At 39.7% G+C, this 17,545-nt stretch overlaps 2 protein-coding genes across 3 annotated transcripts in view; both read right to left on the bottom strand.

Moving 5' to 3' along the window:
* POLN (DNA polymerase nu) overlaps window positions 1–16,045 on the bottom strand; it is a 150,804-nt gene extending 134,759 nt beyond the window's left edge. Inside the window, 2 exon segments of the mRNA XM_034670987.1 lie at window positions 120–219; window positions 15,941–16,045. Of these exon segments, the coding sequence (XP_034526878.1) occupies window positions 120–141 (22 nt within the window). The 5' untranslated portion in view covers window positions 142–219; window positions 15,941–16,045.
* Window positions 1,555–17,017, bottom strand: HAUS3 (HAUS augmin like complex subunit 3). 2 transcript variants are annotated; one of them, XM_034672211.1, is made up of 6 exons: window positions 16,897–16,927; window positions 15,941–16,050; window positions 14,484–15,530; window positions 13,106–13,545; window positions 10,627–10,855; window positions 1,555–1,872 (listed from the first exon to the last, which is right to left on the bottom strand). In XM_034672211.1, exons 3-6 carry the CDS (start codon window positions 15,390–15,392, stop codon window positions 1,639–1,641), a joined length of 1,812 nt encoding a protein of 603 aa, XP_034528102.1. In that variant the 5' UTR covers window positions 15,393–15,530; window positions 15,941–16,050; window positions 16,897–16,927; the 3' UTR covers window positions 1,555–1,638. The 2 variants fall into 2 exon arrangements, with proteins under 2 accessions (XP_034528102.1, XP_002916588.1); XM_002916542.4 differs by lacking the exon at window positions 15,941–16,050 and having other exon boundaries at window positions 16,897–17,017.
* Between the last annotated feature and the right edge of the window lie 528 nt (window positions 17,018–17,545).

Genomic DNA, 17,545 nt, shown 5'->3' with positions numbered 1-17,545 from the left:
TTTTTAATGGACTTGGGTAATTATGATAGACACACAACCTGACATCATTTTGTGTATCCTGCTCAGCTCTACTAGCCCCTGGGCTGAGAGGGTAAAGGTCTGGAAGGGACAGTACAAACCATCAAGCAGCTGATCATACATCAACCATATCTGGCACAAATCTAAACAGATTTGCCTGTTCCAGAGTGAGGAAACCAGGTGACATACTTTCCCACATTACTAGAGAAAAGAAAAATTTTAAATAAATTCTCAGGAAAAAAAAATTTAAAAAGGAACAAAAGTCACCTATGAGGAGCTAATACCAAAATCTTAGACAAAATTTGTTACAAATTTTTCATGCATATTTAGATCTACTTAATAAACATTTTTAAATAATGTATAAATACTGTAATTGGCAAAATATTTTTGTTCAACAGATTGTAAAAATTATCAGGACTTATCTGTCACCTAAGCATACCCAGGTTCTGATGGGTATACCTAAGGAATTCCACAAAGACCACCTAAAATGCATAAGCATTTAGACTGGCATTTCATATTAAAAAGGCAATATATTCTGGAGCAGGAATATTCTTGAAGGCAATAGCTCTATCTTCTTGTGCCTCTATAAAGCTTACAGGGTATATACCACAGCCCACATATAAATCAAGCACTCAAGAAGCATCTGATGTCATAACTGAAAAATAAATGATCTCATATTACCCAAAATAATTTCTAATTGTCCAAATAATACATTTGTATCCCAACTAATACAGTCTAAACCTTAAGTATTTTCACTCCACAAAAACTGATTAAACAGCCTGGGTGGCTCAGTCATTAAGCGTCTGCCTTCGGCTCAGGTCACGATCCCAAGGTGCTGGGATCGAGGCCCACGTCAGGCTCCCTGCTCAGCGGGGACTCTGCTTCTCCCTCTCCCATTCCCCCTGCTTGTGTTCTCTCGATGTCTGTCAAATAAATAAATAAAACTTTAAAAAAAAAAAACAGCAAAACAGCATTATACATCCTCTGAGCGACCACTTGTACAGTACTTTCAAAATGTGTAAGTCACACTGAAGTCCGAGTACCGTTAAGATCTACCCCGTAGAAATTTTGAGCCCCCAGGACCCAGCTGCTAAAATGAACAATGGCCAAAGGACACCTGACATTCTTTGGGGTGCAAATAGGAACAGAGTCTCAAAGTCAATAGCAGGGAATTATGGGAATTACACAGTCTGAGTGGCTTTTATTTTATAGCCAAATATGAGGGGACTTAGCTATTCTGCATACTAAGGTCCACAGGTTTAACAATGCTGATTCAAAGTTCTACAAAGGTTTAAAATATTTAACAGTAGAAAATTTCTATTTCTAAAAAAAGTACTAAGAAGAGACAGAACCAATTCTATTAAGAAATATTTGCATTATATAATAATGCTTTTTCCCTGTAAGTAAAAAGCTACCAGAACTAAGCGCCACCAAGCAAATGTTCAATTCATAGAAAGCACTGGTACTTTGAACATATATAGAGAAGAAAAAAAAATCTAATACTTGAATTAAATGAAATGTTCCACTGGCCTCAAATTTAAAATTTTAGTAGGGTTTATTAGGTATATATTCCTCCCCTTAATACAGCATATGTAGTAAAGATTCAGTTTTTAGTAAATTTCAATCTTTGAGACCAACGGCCTTAATCTTTGATTGATTTTCTAAATTCTCCACAATATCTTTCAGATAATCTTCATCTTTTAAAAAATATACATATAATTCTCTTTCCATTAGATGCAGTTTATTAGATGCCAAAATTTTTCTTTTTGTCTTCACATCAGCAAGAATATCAGTAAGATGATGATTTAGCTTATTCAGTTGGGATTCAACTTGATGAAACTGCTCTGTTAATTCCTAAAAGGAAAATAAAAATGGTTTTACTACAAAAGCTCTATTTGAAATAGCAAATATAAATTTAAAATGTAATTTACATACAAAAAATCCAAACGATATTGGGGCGCCTGGGTGGCTCAGTCGGTTAAGCATCTGCCTGGTTAAGCATCTGCCTTCGGCAGCTCAGGTCATGATCTCCGAGTCCTGGGATGGAGCCCTGGGTCAGGTACCCTGCTGAGCAGGGAAACTGCTTCTCCCTCTCCCTCTGCTCCTCCCCCAGCTCGTGCTCCCTCCCCCCCTCTCAAACAAATAAATAAATAAATAAATAAAATCTTATTTTTTTTAAAAGATTTTATTTACTCATTTATTTGACAGAGACAGTGAGAGAGGGAACACAAGCAGGGGGGAGGTGGAAAGGAAGAAACAGGCTCCCCACTGATTAGGGAGCCCGACGAGGGGCTCGATCCCAGGACGCCAGAAACGTGACCCAAGCTGAAGGCAGACGCCCAACAACTGAGCCACCCAGGCACCTCTAAATAAGTAAAATCTTAAAAAAAAAAAAAAAATCCAAATGACATAATTATTCCCATGATTTTAATGATAAATGACCTCAAAAATCTACAGTATGTTTAATATAAATTCTATCTTAAGATCAATTGCAACAGCTTTTGACAGATAATTTTAAGGGACTCAAAGCAAACTGTTACTCACTGAAGAGTACTTGATATGTAAACTGTTATGCATATTCATACATTCAACAAATATTACTAAATGTCTACCATATGCCAAGTACTGTTTTAGAGACTAGAGAGAGAAGAACGAACACCATCTTCTTCATGGAGCTTATATTCCACTTAATTGATCAACCGTTTTAGGCTAATCTTGGTCTACTCTAGATAAAAGTGATACTGAGAAAAACTTGAAATGAAGCAATTACCAATAAAAAAGAACCACCTCAGCAAAAATCTCCATTTTTCTTTTTTCAGTGTTATAGAAGAGAGAATTACATATAACATTCAACAACCCCAATTTACCATGTAATCCTTCCGCTCAGGAACCTCGACACGCCACTGCTTCTCCCTCTCCATCTGCCCCCACTCGTGCTAGCTCTCCTTCTGTCTCTCTCGCTCAAATAAATAAAATATTTTTAAAAAGGTTGGGGGGGGGTACTGCCTGGGTGGCTCAGTTGGTTAAGAATCTGTCTTCAGCTCAGGTCATAATCCCAAGGTCCTGGGATCCAGCCCCACACTGGGCTCCCTGCTCCCTGGGGAGTCTGCTTCTCCTTCTGTCTCTCCCCCATGCTCATGTTCTCTCTCTCTGTCTAAAACGGATAAATAAAATCTTTAAAAAATAGTAATAAAGAAAAAGAACCTAGACATGTCAGACCCTTCACATTTAACGTACTGAAATGCCTCACTTCCTGACATTAAAGGCTCTTTATTAACAACTTTCCATGGCTTTCTAATCAAGTATTCTTTTTTTTTTTTTTAAGATTTTATTTATTTGACAGCCAGCCAGCGAGAGAGGGAACACAAGCAGGGAGAGTGGGAGAGGAAGAAGCAGGATCCCAGTGGAAGAACCTGATGTGGGACTCAATCCCAGATTGCCGGGATCACGCCCTGAGCTGAAGGCAGACGCTTAACGACTGCGCTACCCAGGCGCCCCTCTAATCAAGTATTCTACTTCTGTATATTTCCGGCCACTATCACCAACGAGAAAATCTATAGCTCTATCTCAGCCTTCTGCACCTTTTCAGCATGGTCCACGAGCATGACAATCACCTGGGGTACTTGTTATGAATGCATATTCCTGTACCCTACTCCACACTAAATTACTCAAACTCCAACAGGCTCCCTGGTGATTCTAATTAACAAGTTCAAGAATGACTGCTTTACACCTGCCATAAATGTCAGTTCCAGAGAGCAGTACTTCTTCAATTACACTTTAACAAAATCAAGTAATACCTACATTAAGTGGTCTCCCCTTGAGGAAAAACTTGGTAAACTTGAAAGAGAAACTACAATCTCACCTTCGATTTCAGTACTAAAGATCTGAATAGTTGCTAAAATAGTATTGCTACAGATATTGAAAAATATCCTTCATTAACAACAAAAATGCAAATTAAAATTTATACAGATGGAATTTTTATATTTTATATTTATATTTTAGGGAAAAACACTAAATAACAACACCCAGTAGGACTGTAATGAAATCACCATACTTTAGTGATTCTAGGATGCAATCTTTCACATTTTAAAATACCTGAAACCCATACCATTTTATAATCGAGAGCAACATGTAATTATTATTAGCCACTCATAAGAAATGCTTTATCACCATTTAAGAAAATTTTTTGTGATAAGAACACTTAACATGAGATCTCCCCCTTAACAGATTTTTCAGAGTACAACACAGTACTGTTAACTACCAGCACAACACTGTATAACGTATGCATCTTACGTAACTGACTTTCTGTTAACAACCCATTTCCCACTCTCCAATCCCTGCTAACCACCATTCTACCTCTGCCTCTGTGAGTTTGACTATTTTAGATATCTCTGTAAGTGGAATCATACATTATTTGTCTTTGTGACTGGTTTATTTCACTCAGCATAATTTCCTTAAGGTTCATCCATGTTGTCACCTATTACAGGATTTCTTTTTATTAAGGCTGAATAATACTTTGTGTGTATATATCACATCTCCTTTATCTACTTTCCCACTGGTAGACATTGAAGTTGTTTCCATAACCTGGCTATTAGGAACAGTGCTACAACGGATGTAGGAGTGTTAATAATTCATCAAGATCCTGATTTCAATTATTTTGTTTAAGTATCCAGAAGTGGAATTACTGGATCATATGGATCATTAAGTTTTTGAGAAAACTCCATACCGTTTTCCACAGTGGCTGCACCATTTTGGACTCCAACCAGCAGTGTACAATTTCTCCACATTCTCATCAACACTTTTTTTTTTTTTAACAATTTTTATTACGTTATGTTAGTCACCATACAGTACATCATTAGTTTTTGATGTAGTTGATTTTGTTTTTTTTTTTTTAAGATTTATTTGAAAGAGACAAACTGTGTGCACATGCATAAGTGTGTGAGTGGGGGGAGGGCAGAGGGAGAGAATCCTTAAGCAGACTCCCCACTGAGTGCAGAGCCTGAAGCAGACCCAGGGCTTGATCCCAGGACCCATGAGATCACAACCTGAACCGAAACCGAGAGTCAGACACTTAACGGACTGAGCCACCCAGGTGCCTCTGATTTTGCTTTTTTGCTACTAGCCACTCTAACAGGTGTAACATGGTATCTCACTGTGGTTTTGATGTGCATTTCCCTGATGATGAATGGCACTGAGCAACTATCCATATACCTGTTGGCCATTTGTATGTTTTCTTTGGAGAAAGCTCTATTCAAGTCTTTAGCCCATTTTTTAATTGGGTTTAATGTATAGTGTAGAAAAATAAAGACAACAACTTTGAGTCAAAAAATTATATAGAAGAACTGCATGTTAAGTGTGAAGCTTTGAAATACCTTAAAAATTTTACTGTATATATTTAATTTAATGTGTATATTCAAGACGGATCTGACAAAAATCTATCTGTACCTAAAAGATATCTTCTAGTAAGTATTCAATAAAAATTCTAAGTAAGAAAGGTGCCGGGGCGCCTGGGTGGCTCAGTGAGTTAAGCATCTGCCTTCAGCTCAGGTCGTGATCCCAGGGTCCTAGGATCGAGGCCCGCATCTGGCTCCCTGCTCGGTGGGGAGCCTGCTTCTCCCTCTGTCCCTTCCCCTGCTTATGCTCTTTCTAGCTCTCTCGTGTGCTCTCTCCAATAAATAAAATCTTTAAAAAAAAAAAAAAAGTACCATGCCAATTTAACAGAGAAAGTTTTTTGTTTTTTGTTTTTTTTGTTTTTAGCAATTCATAAAATGGTGTACCATATGACCAATGGTGTCTAGTAGACATTTAAATAGTGCTGGTAGCAATTAAACTAGGTGTGACTCCTTGAAAAAGCAGTATGAGAGCATCAAAAGCCAAAAAAAAAAAAAAAAAAGTACACACCTAAGAAACCCAATAATCCTACTTCCAAGAATTCATCCAAATGAAAGTATTCAACAACAAAAAGCTACATACACAAGATATAATATCGTTCAAGAACAAACAAAAATACTATCGAAAAATATTCAACAACGGTGGACTGGTTACAGAAATTACTGTAATATTAATAATTAAAATTATTCAGAGTGAAAATGTTTATTTCATAATGCTAAGTAAAAAGGAAGAATAAAAAAGATGTGTAAGACAAAAGGCACAGTAAGAATAGAGAAGATCATTATGTAATACTAAATGGTCAATGCACTGCAATTCAAAGCACCAGGATAATAATTCACCACAATTTTAAACTTAGATATACAGCTGAACCCTGAACAATGTGGGAGGGGGGCAGGGAGGTTTAGGGCACCAACTTCCTGTAGAGTCGAAAGTTTGTGTATAAATTTTGACTTCCCCAAAACTTAACTACTGGTAGCCTACTGTTGACATATAGTTGATTAACATATATTCTGTGTGTGCTGTATCTTATGTGTATTATATACTGTAATCTTACCATAAAGCAAGCTAGAAAAAAGAAAATGTTAAGAAAATTATGAGAAAATACATTTATAGTACTGCACTGTATTTATTTATTGAAGAAAATCTGCATACAAGCGGACCCATAAAGTTCAAACCCATGCTGTTCAAGGGCCAACTGTAACTTATAAAAAGACTCAAATATAAAGAAAAAACTAACAGAGCTACAATAAATTTTCAAATCTGCCATCACAGGAGGTTTTTATAAAATTAATAGATCTAGAAGACAAAATCAGTTAATCCCTTTGGCTATTAGTTAGGATGGCTATTACATATTTTTTAAAAAAGGAAAATGACAAGTGTAGGCAAAGATATGGAGAAACTGGAACCCTGTGCACTGAGGGTGAGAATATAAAATGGTGCAGCTGCTGTGTAAGTCAAGCAGTTCCTCAGAAAGTTAAGCATAGAATTACCATGTGATCCAGCAAATTCACTCCTAGGTATAAACCCAAAAGAAACAAAAACAGGGACTCAAGTACTTGTACACCAATGTTCAGAGCAGCACTATTCACAACAGCCAAAAGGTGGAAACAACCCAAGTGACCGTCAACAGATGAACAGATAAACAAAATGTACTACTAACACACAACAGGGTGTTAGCCATAAAAAGGAATACAATTCTGACACATGCTACAACATGGATAAAACTCAATCATGCAAATGTTGTAGGATTTCACCTATATTAGGTACCTAGAGTAGGCAAATTCACTGAGACAGAAAGTGGGATAGAAGTTATCAGGGGCTGGGGAGGAAGGAGAGAAAAGTTACTGTTTATTGTTTAATGTTTCTATTCGGGATGATGAAAAAGCTCTGGAAGCGTATAGCGGTCGTGGTTCCGCAATATAGGAATGCACTTTTGTATTTAATGCCCCTGAACTGTACACTTAAAAATGGTTAAAACTATGATTTTACATTTTCTATATTTCACCACAATAAAGACATTATTTAAAAAAATGAATCACAAGCGTTCCTGTTCCAAGGAAAGGTAGGCTAGTTATCCAAATCAATTCTCCCATAAGAAAAAAATGTAAAAGGCTAAATGAAATATTTTTAAAAATCAAGCAAAACAAAAGCTTCCTAAAAGCAATGAAGAGACAAGACATTCAAAGCAACTATAAACCCATAAAACATCCCAGACTGGTACAGCAGTCAAGGAGCAGCTTTACTCCAGGGCAACTGCCAATCTTGAAAAACTAGAACCTATGATTCTTGAGACTCACAAGATGAGTGGGAGAAAAATCAAAATCCAAGGTCTACAGGAAGTGGGAAGTCAAATGGGAGAGCATCTTCATAATAAGCCAAGGACTCACAGGACACTAACAATCTTAAGATCAGAATGGTCCAGAAGTGGAAGAGCCCCTGGATAGAATTACAGGCCAGACAGGAATCACCTGGGTCTTCCAAAAGACTCTTAGACTTAACCCAGTTCAAGATTCACAATTGGTACTGTTCATAGTATCTAACAAAAGAGACATGAAGGCAAAAAGCACTTAAGGATCCCTTCTTTCATAATAAGAAGCTCCCTTCACCAGAAAGAGAGGGATTTTATTTTTATTGTATGCTTCAGTAAATGGTGATGGGACACTTTGTTTATAGGGAAAAAAAATAAAAAACAATAAAACTAGAACTCTACCCCATAGCACACACATAAGGGCACCTGGGTGGGTCAGTTGGTTAAGCATCTGCCTTCAGCTCAGGTCATGATCCCAGGGTCCTGGGATTGAGTCCCACATCAGGGTCCCTGCTCAGCTGGGACTCTGCTTCTCCCTCTACCCCTCCCCCCTGCTCGCAATCTCTCTCTCTCAAATAAATAAATAAAACCTAAAAATAAATAAACTCCTGATAAAGAACTAAAAGTCAACAGCATAACTTTAGGGTAAACTAAAAAGGACTATCATTATTTTAAGAGCAAACCTTAACAAGATAGGAAAAACAAGATATAAAAAAATGCCAAAACACAGAGTAATAAACTACATAAAAATTAAAACGCTGAAAAAAAGCTGAAAACAAAGAAAGTAAAAAAGACAAGCTACAAATAGAAAGTGACTATATATAACACACACAACTGACAAAGGATCAGCACTTGAAATATATAAACTCCTACAAATAAAATTTTTAAAGATTTTATGTATTTTAGAGAGAGAGCATGCACGCGTGAGTGCAGGGAGGGGCAGAAGGCGAGGGAGAATCTCAAGCAGACCCCAAGGTGAGCACAGAGCCCAACGTGGGCCTCAATCTCACGACCCTATGATCAGGCTGCCGATTCTTGGTTTTGCTCAGGTCCTGATCTCAGGGTTGTGAGGGCTCCGTGCTCAGCACACAGTCTACTTAAGACTCTCTCTCTCTCTGCCCCTACCGACACCCCCCGCCCAACTGCGCCAGCGAGTACTCCCTCTCTCTCTCAAATAAATAAATCTTAAAAAAAAAAAAAAAAAAAAAAAAAGGAACCTAAAAATGGGCACAGGAGATGAATAAGGAATTCTCATTAAAAGATGAATGCCCAGTAAACAACTGAAAGAGGCCTCAATCTCAGTAATCAGCTGAAAGGGGCCTCAACCTACTTAATAATCAGGGAAATGCAAATTACAACCTGTAACAGATGCTATTTTACATCCACAGATTGAGAGAAATTTATAAATCAGAGAATGTTATGTGATGAAAAGGATATGGATAAATAGAATCTCTTTGACACTGCTGATGTAATTTGGTACACCCACTTTGGAAAACAATTTGATATACCCTGAAAACTGAACCTGTGACACAGCAATTCCACTCCTTGGTGAGTGTGCATGCGTGCACATGTGCGCAGCTAGCTGTGAGACATACAGTAAGACCATCCACAGCGATATAATCTACAACAGCAAAAACTGAAAGTAACTTAGATGTCTGTCAACATAACAGATAATTAAGTTATGGAATTTCATAAAATGGAATATTAACTATATAAAAGAGAAAAGTATAGGGGCACCTGGGTGGCTCAGTCAGTTAAGTGTCAGACTCATGATTTTGGCTCAAGGCATGATCTCATGGGTTGTGAGACTGAGCCCCAGGTTGGGCTCTGAGCTCAGTGGAGAGTCTGCTTGAGATTCTCTCCCTCTCCTTCTGCCCCTCTCTGCACGTGTGGTCTTCTCTCAAATAAATAAGTAAAATAACAAAAACAAAAAAAGAAAACTATAAATGAGCTAGAGCTTTGCATGCAGCAACATGGATGACTCTCAGTATCTTAATCAACAAGCAAGTTACTAAAAAATATATACAAGACACCATGTACATAAACTTCAAAAACATAAAACTAAACAATAAACACTTTAGCAGAGCACCTGGCTGGCTCAGTCAGTTAAGTGTCTGACTTTGGCTCAGGTCGTGATCCCAGGGTCCTGGGATGGAGCCCCATGCCCATGTCAGGGCTCCCTGCTCAGTGGGGAGTCTTCTTCTCCCGCTCGTGCTCATGCTCTCTCTCAAATAAATAAATAAAATCTTAAAAATATATATATATCCAGTCTCGGGGGGCCTGGGTGGCTCAGTCGTTAAGCGTCTGCCTTCGGCTCAGGTCGTGGTCCCAGGGTCCTGGGATTAAGCCCCGCATCAGGCTCCATGCTCAGCGGGAAGCCTGCCTCTCCCTCTCCCGCTCCCCCTGCTTGTACTCCCTCTCTTGCTGTCTCTCCTTCTGTCAAATAAATAAAATCTTAAAAAGAAAATACAGTCTAGGAAAATATATGTGTAATAAAAGTATAAATAAAAGCAAGCAAATGATACAATTAAGTGCAGTTCTCCTTGATGAAGGAAAGGAAATGCTATTAGGAGAAGCAAGCTGTCACAGAGCACTTCAAAGATAATAGCCCTCTATTTGTTGAGACAGGTAAAATACAGGGGTGGTTTGATTTTTCTTTAAATTCTTAGAGTAAACATTACATATCCTTTCATGTCTGAAATATTTTGTAAATTTTTAAAATTCTGTGTACATTGATCAAAACCATCTGAAAAATATACTTACATGTGGACAAAAACTAGGATATAAAAAATAAATTTATAGTAGGGCAATAGGATTTACGGCAGTATTTTCCTGTTAACATTTTCTGTAGTATCTTTTACAACAAACATTTTTTTACAGCATTTTCAGTTACTACGGCGAACACCCACCTGATCACTAAGCAAAAGCTGATTTCCTCCTTGATACAAAGTATCACAAAGCATGTCCACATCATTATTCAGTTTGGACAGAAAGAAAGAACGTTCCTGAGTAGATACTGCCAACTGATCTTGTACTAAAGAAATATCCTTTTTTAATTTCTCAGCCACTTCCTCCAGGTTTCCATGGGTTATAAACAATTCCTTTTTCTTATTCTCTCCTTCTAAAAGTTGATAAAGCCTAAAATGTGAAAATAAAAATTACAGGAGAAAATTCGCAAATCAGTACAATTTTCAAAATTATAATCCACTGTATTGGGCATCTTCGGGGATATGTAAGAGATTAAAAATATTAAACTGGAAAAAACTAATCTACCTGCTGCTAAATCAAGCAACCAAAATCATTCCAGCTAGAATACTAACTCATTACAGGGCACCTGGGTGGCTCAGTCAGTTAAGCGTCTGCCTTCGGCTCAGGTCATGATCCCAGGGTCCTGGGATCCAGTTCTGCATCAGGCTCCCTGCTCAGCGGGGAGTCTGCTTCTCCTTCTCCCTCTACCCTTACCCCTTGCTCATGGTCCCTCTCTCTCTCTCCCTCAAACAAATAAAATCTTTAAAAAATATATATAAGAAAAATAAAATATTACCTCATTACAGAAATATATATTGTAATTTCTGTATCTGCTTCCCACTTTCTCATCCCCCAAATTTTAAATATATTTTTAAATTTTTAACTGCCTTTACCCTACTTCAAACAAAGTGTGTTTTAGAGATACCGCCCAAGAAAACATTTCTTTCACAGAATATAAGTATGGTATAGCAGAAATAGCAATGAACTTGAAATAGAAGACCCAGGTCTTTGTTCTGGCTGTCTTTTGATACCTGGGTCAAGTCAACCTCTGCGACTAGACTTTTCACATCACATACCTATCGTTATAGGATGGTAGTGGATTTAAAAGAGAAAAATTGAAAATAAACTATAAATGTAAAAAAAAAAGTAAACAATAAAGAGCTACAGAAATCATAAACTTGCTACTCCAGTCTTATCCATATTTGACTGTTGAATTAAATTCCTAATGAGCCAGTAGGCCACTTTAACACTTCAAATACTAATGGCAGAAAATCCTGTGGAACAAATGGAAAAATCTGAAGCAGCATTTTCTACATACTTCTGACAAAAACGGTTTGTTCTTTTTCTTCAATTTCGAAAATATGTATTTTTTTATTATTTTAATTATTTTAACAAGTTGCAACAGACTTCATAAAACTGGTTCAAGTCCAAGGCTGCCAATTTTGTTTTTCTGGGACAGGACTACACAATTTCAGGGGATAACCATTCTTAGCTCATGATGTCAATGTTACCCTTTCCATGCCCCTCACCTCATTAATAAGAAAAAAAAGGAGGGACACCTGGGTGGCTCAAGCAATTAAGCATCTGCCTTTGGCTCAGGTCCTGATCCCAGGGTGCTGGGATCAAGCCCCTTGTTGGGCTTCACATCGGGCTCCCTGCTCAGCAGGGAGTCTGCTTCTCCCTCCCCTTCTCCCTCTCGTGCTGCTCGTGCTGGCTCTCTCCTTCTCTCAAATAAAATCTTTAAAACAAAAAAAAAAGGATTAGATGATTTTCCTCTAGCACTAGAGAAAAATCAGGAGTAGGATCCAGATTTTTGAGGCCTTTGACTACTTTGGTCCTCCAATTTTAGTATTCCTATACCATCAATTGCTTACACAATAGAATCTCTCTGATTAACCTAACAAGAAACAGTTTTCTCCTCTCTCTGCTGACACCTTTTCCAAAGGCAATCAGTTGTCTGCCTAGCAATACTATGACTACACACCAAGCTGTACTCAAACTCCTTGTAGTTAAAACTCCTGCCTCAATCTCAAATAAGGCATCTTAATAATGGTTCCTAAAGGTGAATAAGTCCTTATATACATTCATTCCTCCAACCCATCCACCTTAGCTCTAAAACAGCTACTTCCAGATTTAACATGAAGGGAAAAGGGAGCAAAATATTCAATAGGAAAGAGTCATATACAAGAAAAATGAAAGAAGAGAACAGAGGGCCAAAAATTGAGTGCAGGGGTGCCTGGGTTAAGGTCAGTCGGTTAAGGGAGAAAAAAGAAGAAAATAGAGGGCCAAAAATTGAGCGCAGGTACGCCTGGGTTAAGGTCAGTTGGTTAAGCATCTGCCTTGGCTCAGGTCGTAATTCCAGGGTCCTGGGATCGAGCCTCCTATCGGGCTCCCTGCTCCACAGGGAGTCTGCTTCTCCCTCTCCCTGCCGCTCCCCCTGCTTGTGCTCTCTCCCTGTCAAATAAATAAATAAAATCTTAAAAAAACAAAACAAAACAGCAAAAAAACACCAAAAACAAAAAACCCCAAAAAACAGAGTGCAAAGAATGTTTTAAACTTCCACAATATTAGTTCAAATTCTCTACAATATTTTACAAAAACAAAAAGAAAAACAATTACTAAACAAACAAAGACGCATACCTATGAGTAGAAAAGTCCCTGGTATCAATGGTATTCCTTGGATTTATCTGCTGAGATACTGATGGGTCTGTTAGCATTTCTAATCGCTGGTGGAGCATCGTATCACTTTGACTAAGTTCTTGAACCAAATTTTCAAGTTGACGATATATGTCCCAATGCTTTCTCAATTCAATTTCATATGATAACTGTAGAAGTTCAAAAGATGCCTTTTGCTTTATCAATTGATTTAAAACTAACTCTTGTCTTGCTGTGTAATAGTCTTGTTTAGCAATCTGTAGATCAAAATCTCCCTTTACAACTGGCATATTCAATAACTGGGCATTCTCTTTTACCACAGCAGGCAAACTTTTATCTTTTATATGACAGATTTGTTCTTCCAGTTTTAGAATCTCACTGTTCAAGTTAGAAATTTTAGCATCCAAATTATCTTTGCCAGGAGCCTACACAGAAAAAGCAATTACATTTAAAGCAGTAAGTATAAAGTTGAAATAGTTTTAAAATTATTTTTACTCTCCATTTTAGGTTATCAGATAACGTGCTAATAAAAACTAATTTCATATGAACAAAAGCCAAAATCAGTTTAAAAAAGGAAAACCGCAGACTAAGCCAAAGGTAAATCGCTCAGTTTTAATGCTATTACTACCACATATAAACAGTAATGGCTACCAAAACAGACATCTTGTCATGCTTTTCTTGGCGCACTACTCACTGAATGCAAATGTACACTATTTAAGTTTTTCTTAAAATAATCCCAGTAGTTATTCTTCTAGTCCGTCAGCTGAGCTTAGCACTTGTAAAGAGTGACAGAACTTCACACATTATTCCAAAGTTTTTGTCAGTTATATGAACTAACTTGGTGCATTCAGTTTCAGCTGTATTTTCACTCAGTTATCTAGCGGTTTTTATTACCAAGAAGGCTAGCTTTCCAAAAGTGCAGATGGTATGTGCACTACATCTGTACATTCTCCACAAAAAAAAAAATCAGGGTTTCAGTCCATTGAACTGACTTCATTAGCACCAAACAAGGAGCAAACAGGCCAGAACACCTGTAACAAAGCAACAAGGCTCTACCCATACAACATAAAAGAGGGAATTTCAGTGTCCTCTGAATCTAAACCAACAGAAATTTCAAATTCAGAAAAAGTACTTTTGTTTAATTAGCTAATGTGATTGGGTTATAATTAGCATTTCTGCTAACGATAGGAATAGATGATCTATTTGTATGAAACACTGACATGCATAAAAACCAAGCACTGAAAAAACAGAAAATAAGAAAATTACTTGTTTCATCCCCCTTTCTAAAGTACTTTAATATTTATGTATCTTCCAACACGAACAACAATTACTGTAAGAATCCAGTCTCATTCCTCATGTTTACCTTGCTAGTGAGGCTATGAAGATTCTCCTCTGCCCACTGTATACTTGACTTCATGTTCGAATTACTTGCTTTCAAGTGAATTAACTCATGTTGAGCACAAACGTAGGCTAGCTGCAGCCTAGCCATCTCTAGCCGTCTCTCCTCAAGGATTTCTTGATTATCACAAATAGATGGTGCTTGTATATCTAAAAGTTGAAAATTTTCTTCATTTGAACTCTCAACTACTTCATGTATACCCGGAAAGAACTGTTTTTTGGTATATAAAGTTAATGCTGCTGTACTTTGCTCTTCCTGGCTTAGATATTTTTCCAAGGAAAACTGAGAGAAAAACACTAGTGGATTTGTCCCTTGATCCAAATTAGAATGTCTGAAGAACGTCATCAATTTAGCAACTCCATCAGTAAGAGCTTGAAGTTCATTATTTATCTTAGTATTCATAGAATTTAGAATTCCTTGACTCTGCTTCAGGCTTTTAGTGGCTGCTTCTTCTTTACTGTTTAACCTCAGATATTTGTGGCTTGTTACTGAAGCCATCAACTGGCATTTATTACGTCGCTGAATTTTTAGGTTCTTTAATTTCTGCAGAGTTTGAAGCTCGATCTCTAATTTCTCTAACTCTTTGTCATCCGGGGTAGATGTCTTCAAATCAGAAGTTTTGCAGGTTTTAAGAACTTCATCCAGTGCTGCTCCTTCTAGGATGGGCTTGCCTGATTTTTGAAGAATGCTAAAAGCTTCCAATTCTTCTCCAGACAAAACATTCTGTTCATTCACATTCCCACAAAACCACTTCAAAAATGATTCATCTTCAACAGTCTCAAACAACCAGTCAAAATCTTCCCCATTAAGAGTATCAGCTTTGGGATAACTGATTTTTTTTAATGTTTCCACAAACTCTTTTCCACAACTCATGGTTTAAGCACCCAATTTCTTTGTAATGGATATGGGTTTATGGTGTTGATATTTAGAAAATAAACCCAAATACAAACAAAATTAATTTTATGTTAAGTTCATAGAGAAGAGAAAAAATACTTTATAATCTGACTTCTCCTAGGGGAGGAAAAACAAGTATTAGACCATAAATGAACTGTATGTGTAAAAGAACGATACAGATAAATATCACAGAATATCTGGGAACCATCTAACCCAGAGATAGTTACAGCTGAAATGTCTGATCAAGATAAACAAAATAAACAATTAGGGTATCACTGAGAACACTGCAAAAATAATGAAAACCTAATTAGCAAGAAAGTCTTTCCAAAGATAGTCATTAAAAATACATTGCATCTTACAGAGCAGATCAGTTCATTCATTCAGTTTTCAACTCAAAATAAATATATCTAAACCAGTCCAAGCCAGCCCGTGGCTAAGCAGCCTCTTCACCCCACCCCTCGTTCCTAAGTAAGAAAAAAGAAAGAAACACGGTAATGTTCTAGAGAAAGAGTCAACAAAATGTTTACCTCCACGATTCAATCAGCATCCGCCATTCACACAGGAATCACTGTCCAGAGACAACAACCTCGTGCAGGCAGCATCAGGCTTAAGATTTAAGAACCGCCCTCAGACTGATCTTTAAAAGTTCTCAACAGAAGAGAAAAATGTCACGCTGTACGGTGATGGTGGTTAAGACCAAATGCGGTACCCATTTCGCAAAGTACACAAATGTCAGGTCATTACGCCGTGCACCCAACACTAATACAACGGTGTATCTCAACTATACTTCAAAACCAAAAACTAAAGCAAAATAACCCCAAAATGCAAGTACCCGCCACTTCAGAAGTGCCAAAGAACTAAACAAAGTATTCAATACACGTGCGGTATTTATTGCTTTGCAACCAACGCACCGCCGAACCACCCACGGTGACCTCCCTAAGGGAACTCCACGGACCGTGACCGGCCGCACAGACACACGTGCCACACGGACGCCACCCGCAAATGCCACCAAACTGCCGTTAAAGGCGAAATGCACAAACCCCAGACCCGCGCGGCTGACTGTGGAGCTCTTCTCAACCGCGCGAGACCACCCGCCCACAGGCCCCGCCCCCGCCACGGCCCCGCCCCTGCCCGCGTCTCAGCCGCGCGACGACCCGCCCGCAGCTCCGCCCCCCGTCCGGGAGGACCCGCCCGCGGCCCTTCCCCGCCCCCCTCCCGAACTACCCGCATCAGCCCCGCCCCACCGGACGGCTCCTCACTCACCCGCACCTCGCTCCCCGCTGATGCCCACCTCCCACTTGCATTCGCACTCCCCGCCCTCGCCCGTGGCTCCAAGCCCTGCGGACCCCGACTGCGCCGCGCGGCCAGCTACTCGCGCGCCTGAAAGGAGTTCCCAGGGGTGCCTGGAAAGAAGAGGCAGCTGGAGGCTCGGAGGCGCTCCCACAGCCCCAGGTCCCGGAACGGAGAGGACGGCGGCATTCACCTCTAAAAGCTCCGTTCGCGCCCCTCAGAAGCCCGCCGCCGCGCTCCGCGCCTCGCACTGCCTCACGGGAGCGATGCCACCGCGCGCGCGCGCGCGCGCAGAGGGCAGAAGCAAGGCCGTGGCGTCACCGTCTGCGCAGGCGTGGCGTCGGAAGAGGCGGGCCTGGCGAGGAGGGACTTTGGGGCGGAGCTGAGCACGGCGCCGTCCCACCCCCCCAGCCTGACGTCAACCGGTGGGGGCGAGCTGGTTGGCTTCCTGCCGCGGGGGCGGGGCCGGGGGGCTCCGGGCGGGGTGGAGGATCTTAGGTGAGGGTCTGGTGTAAGCGCCCTGCGTCCTGCGGCGGTGCGCGGGCCCCAGATGGGCTCCTTGGCTCAGGCTGGCTCTCGGTCCGGCACTCGGGGTCCCCAGATCCCCACCCTCTAACGAGGCCGTTTTCAGGGAAAGTCAGCTGCGATCAGGAGCTCGCCTGGTCGCGGCCCGGGGCCGCACGGCCGGTGCGGTCTGCGGCAGGACCGGTTTCAGGGAGCGCGCCCCTTCGACAAGTCCGACGAGCTCCGGACCCCCACCGAGCCGAGCAGTCTGGTGCGTCTTTGGACTCAGCTGTCATTACTCGCTTTACAGGCTTTTGCGTTGAACGTTATTTTGCAAA

The sequence above is a fragment of the Ailuropoda melanoleuca genome, chromosome 11 (assembly GCF_002007445.2).
Source record: "Ailuropoda melanoleuca isolate Jingjing chromosome 11, ASM200744v2, whole genome shotgun sequence".
NCBI lineage: Eukaryota > Metazoa > Chordata > Mammalia > Carnivora > Ursidae > Ailuropoda > Ailuropoda melanoleuca.
This window is presented reverse-complemented; position numbering and strand designations above follow the sequence as displayed.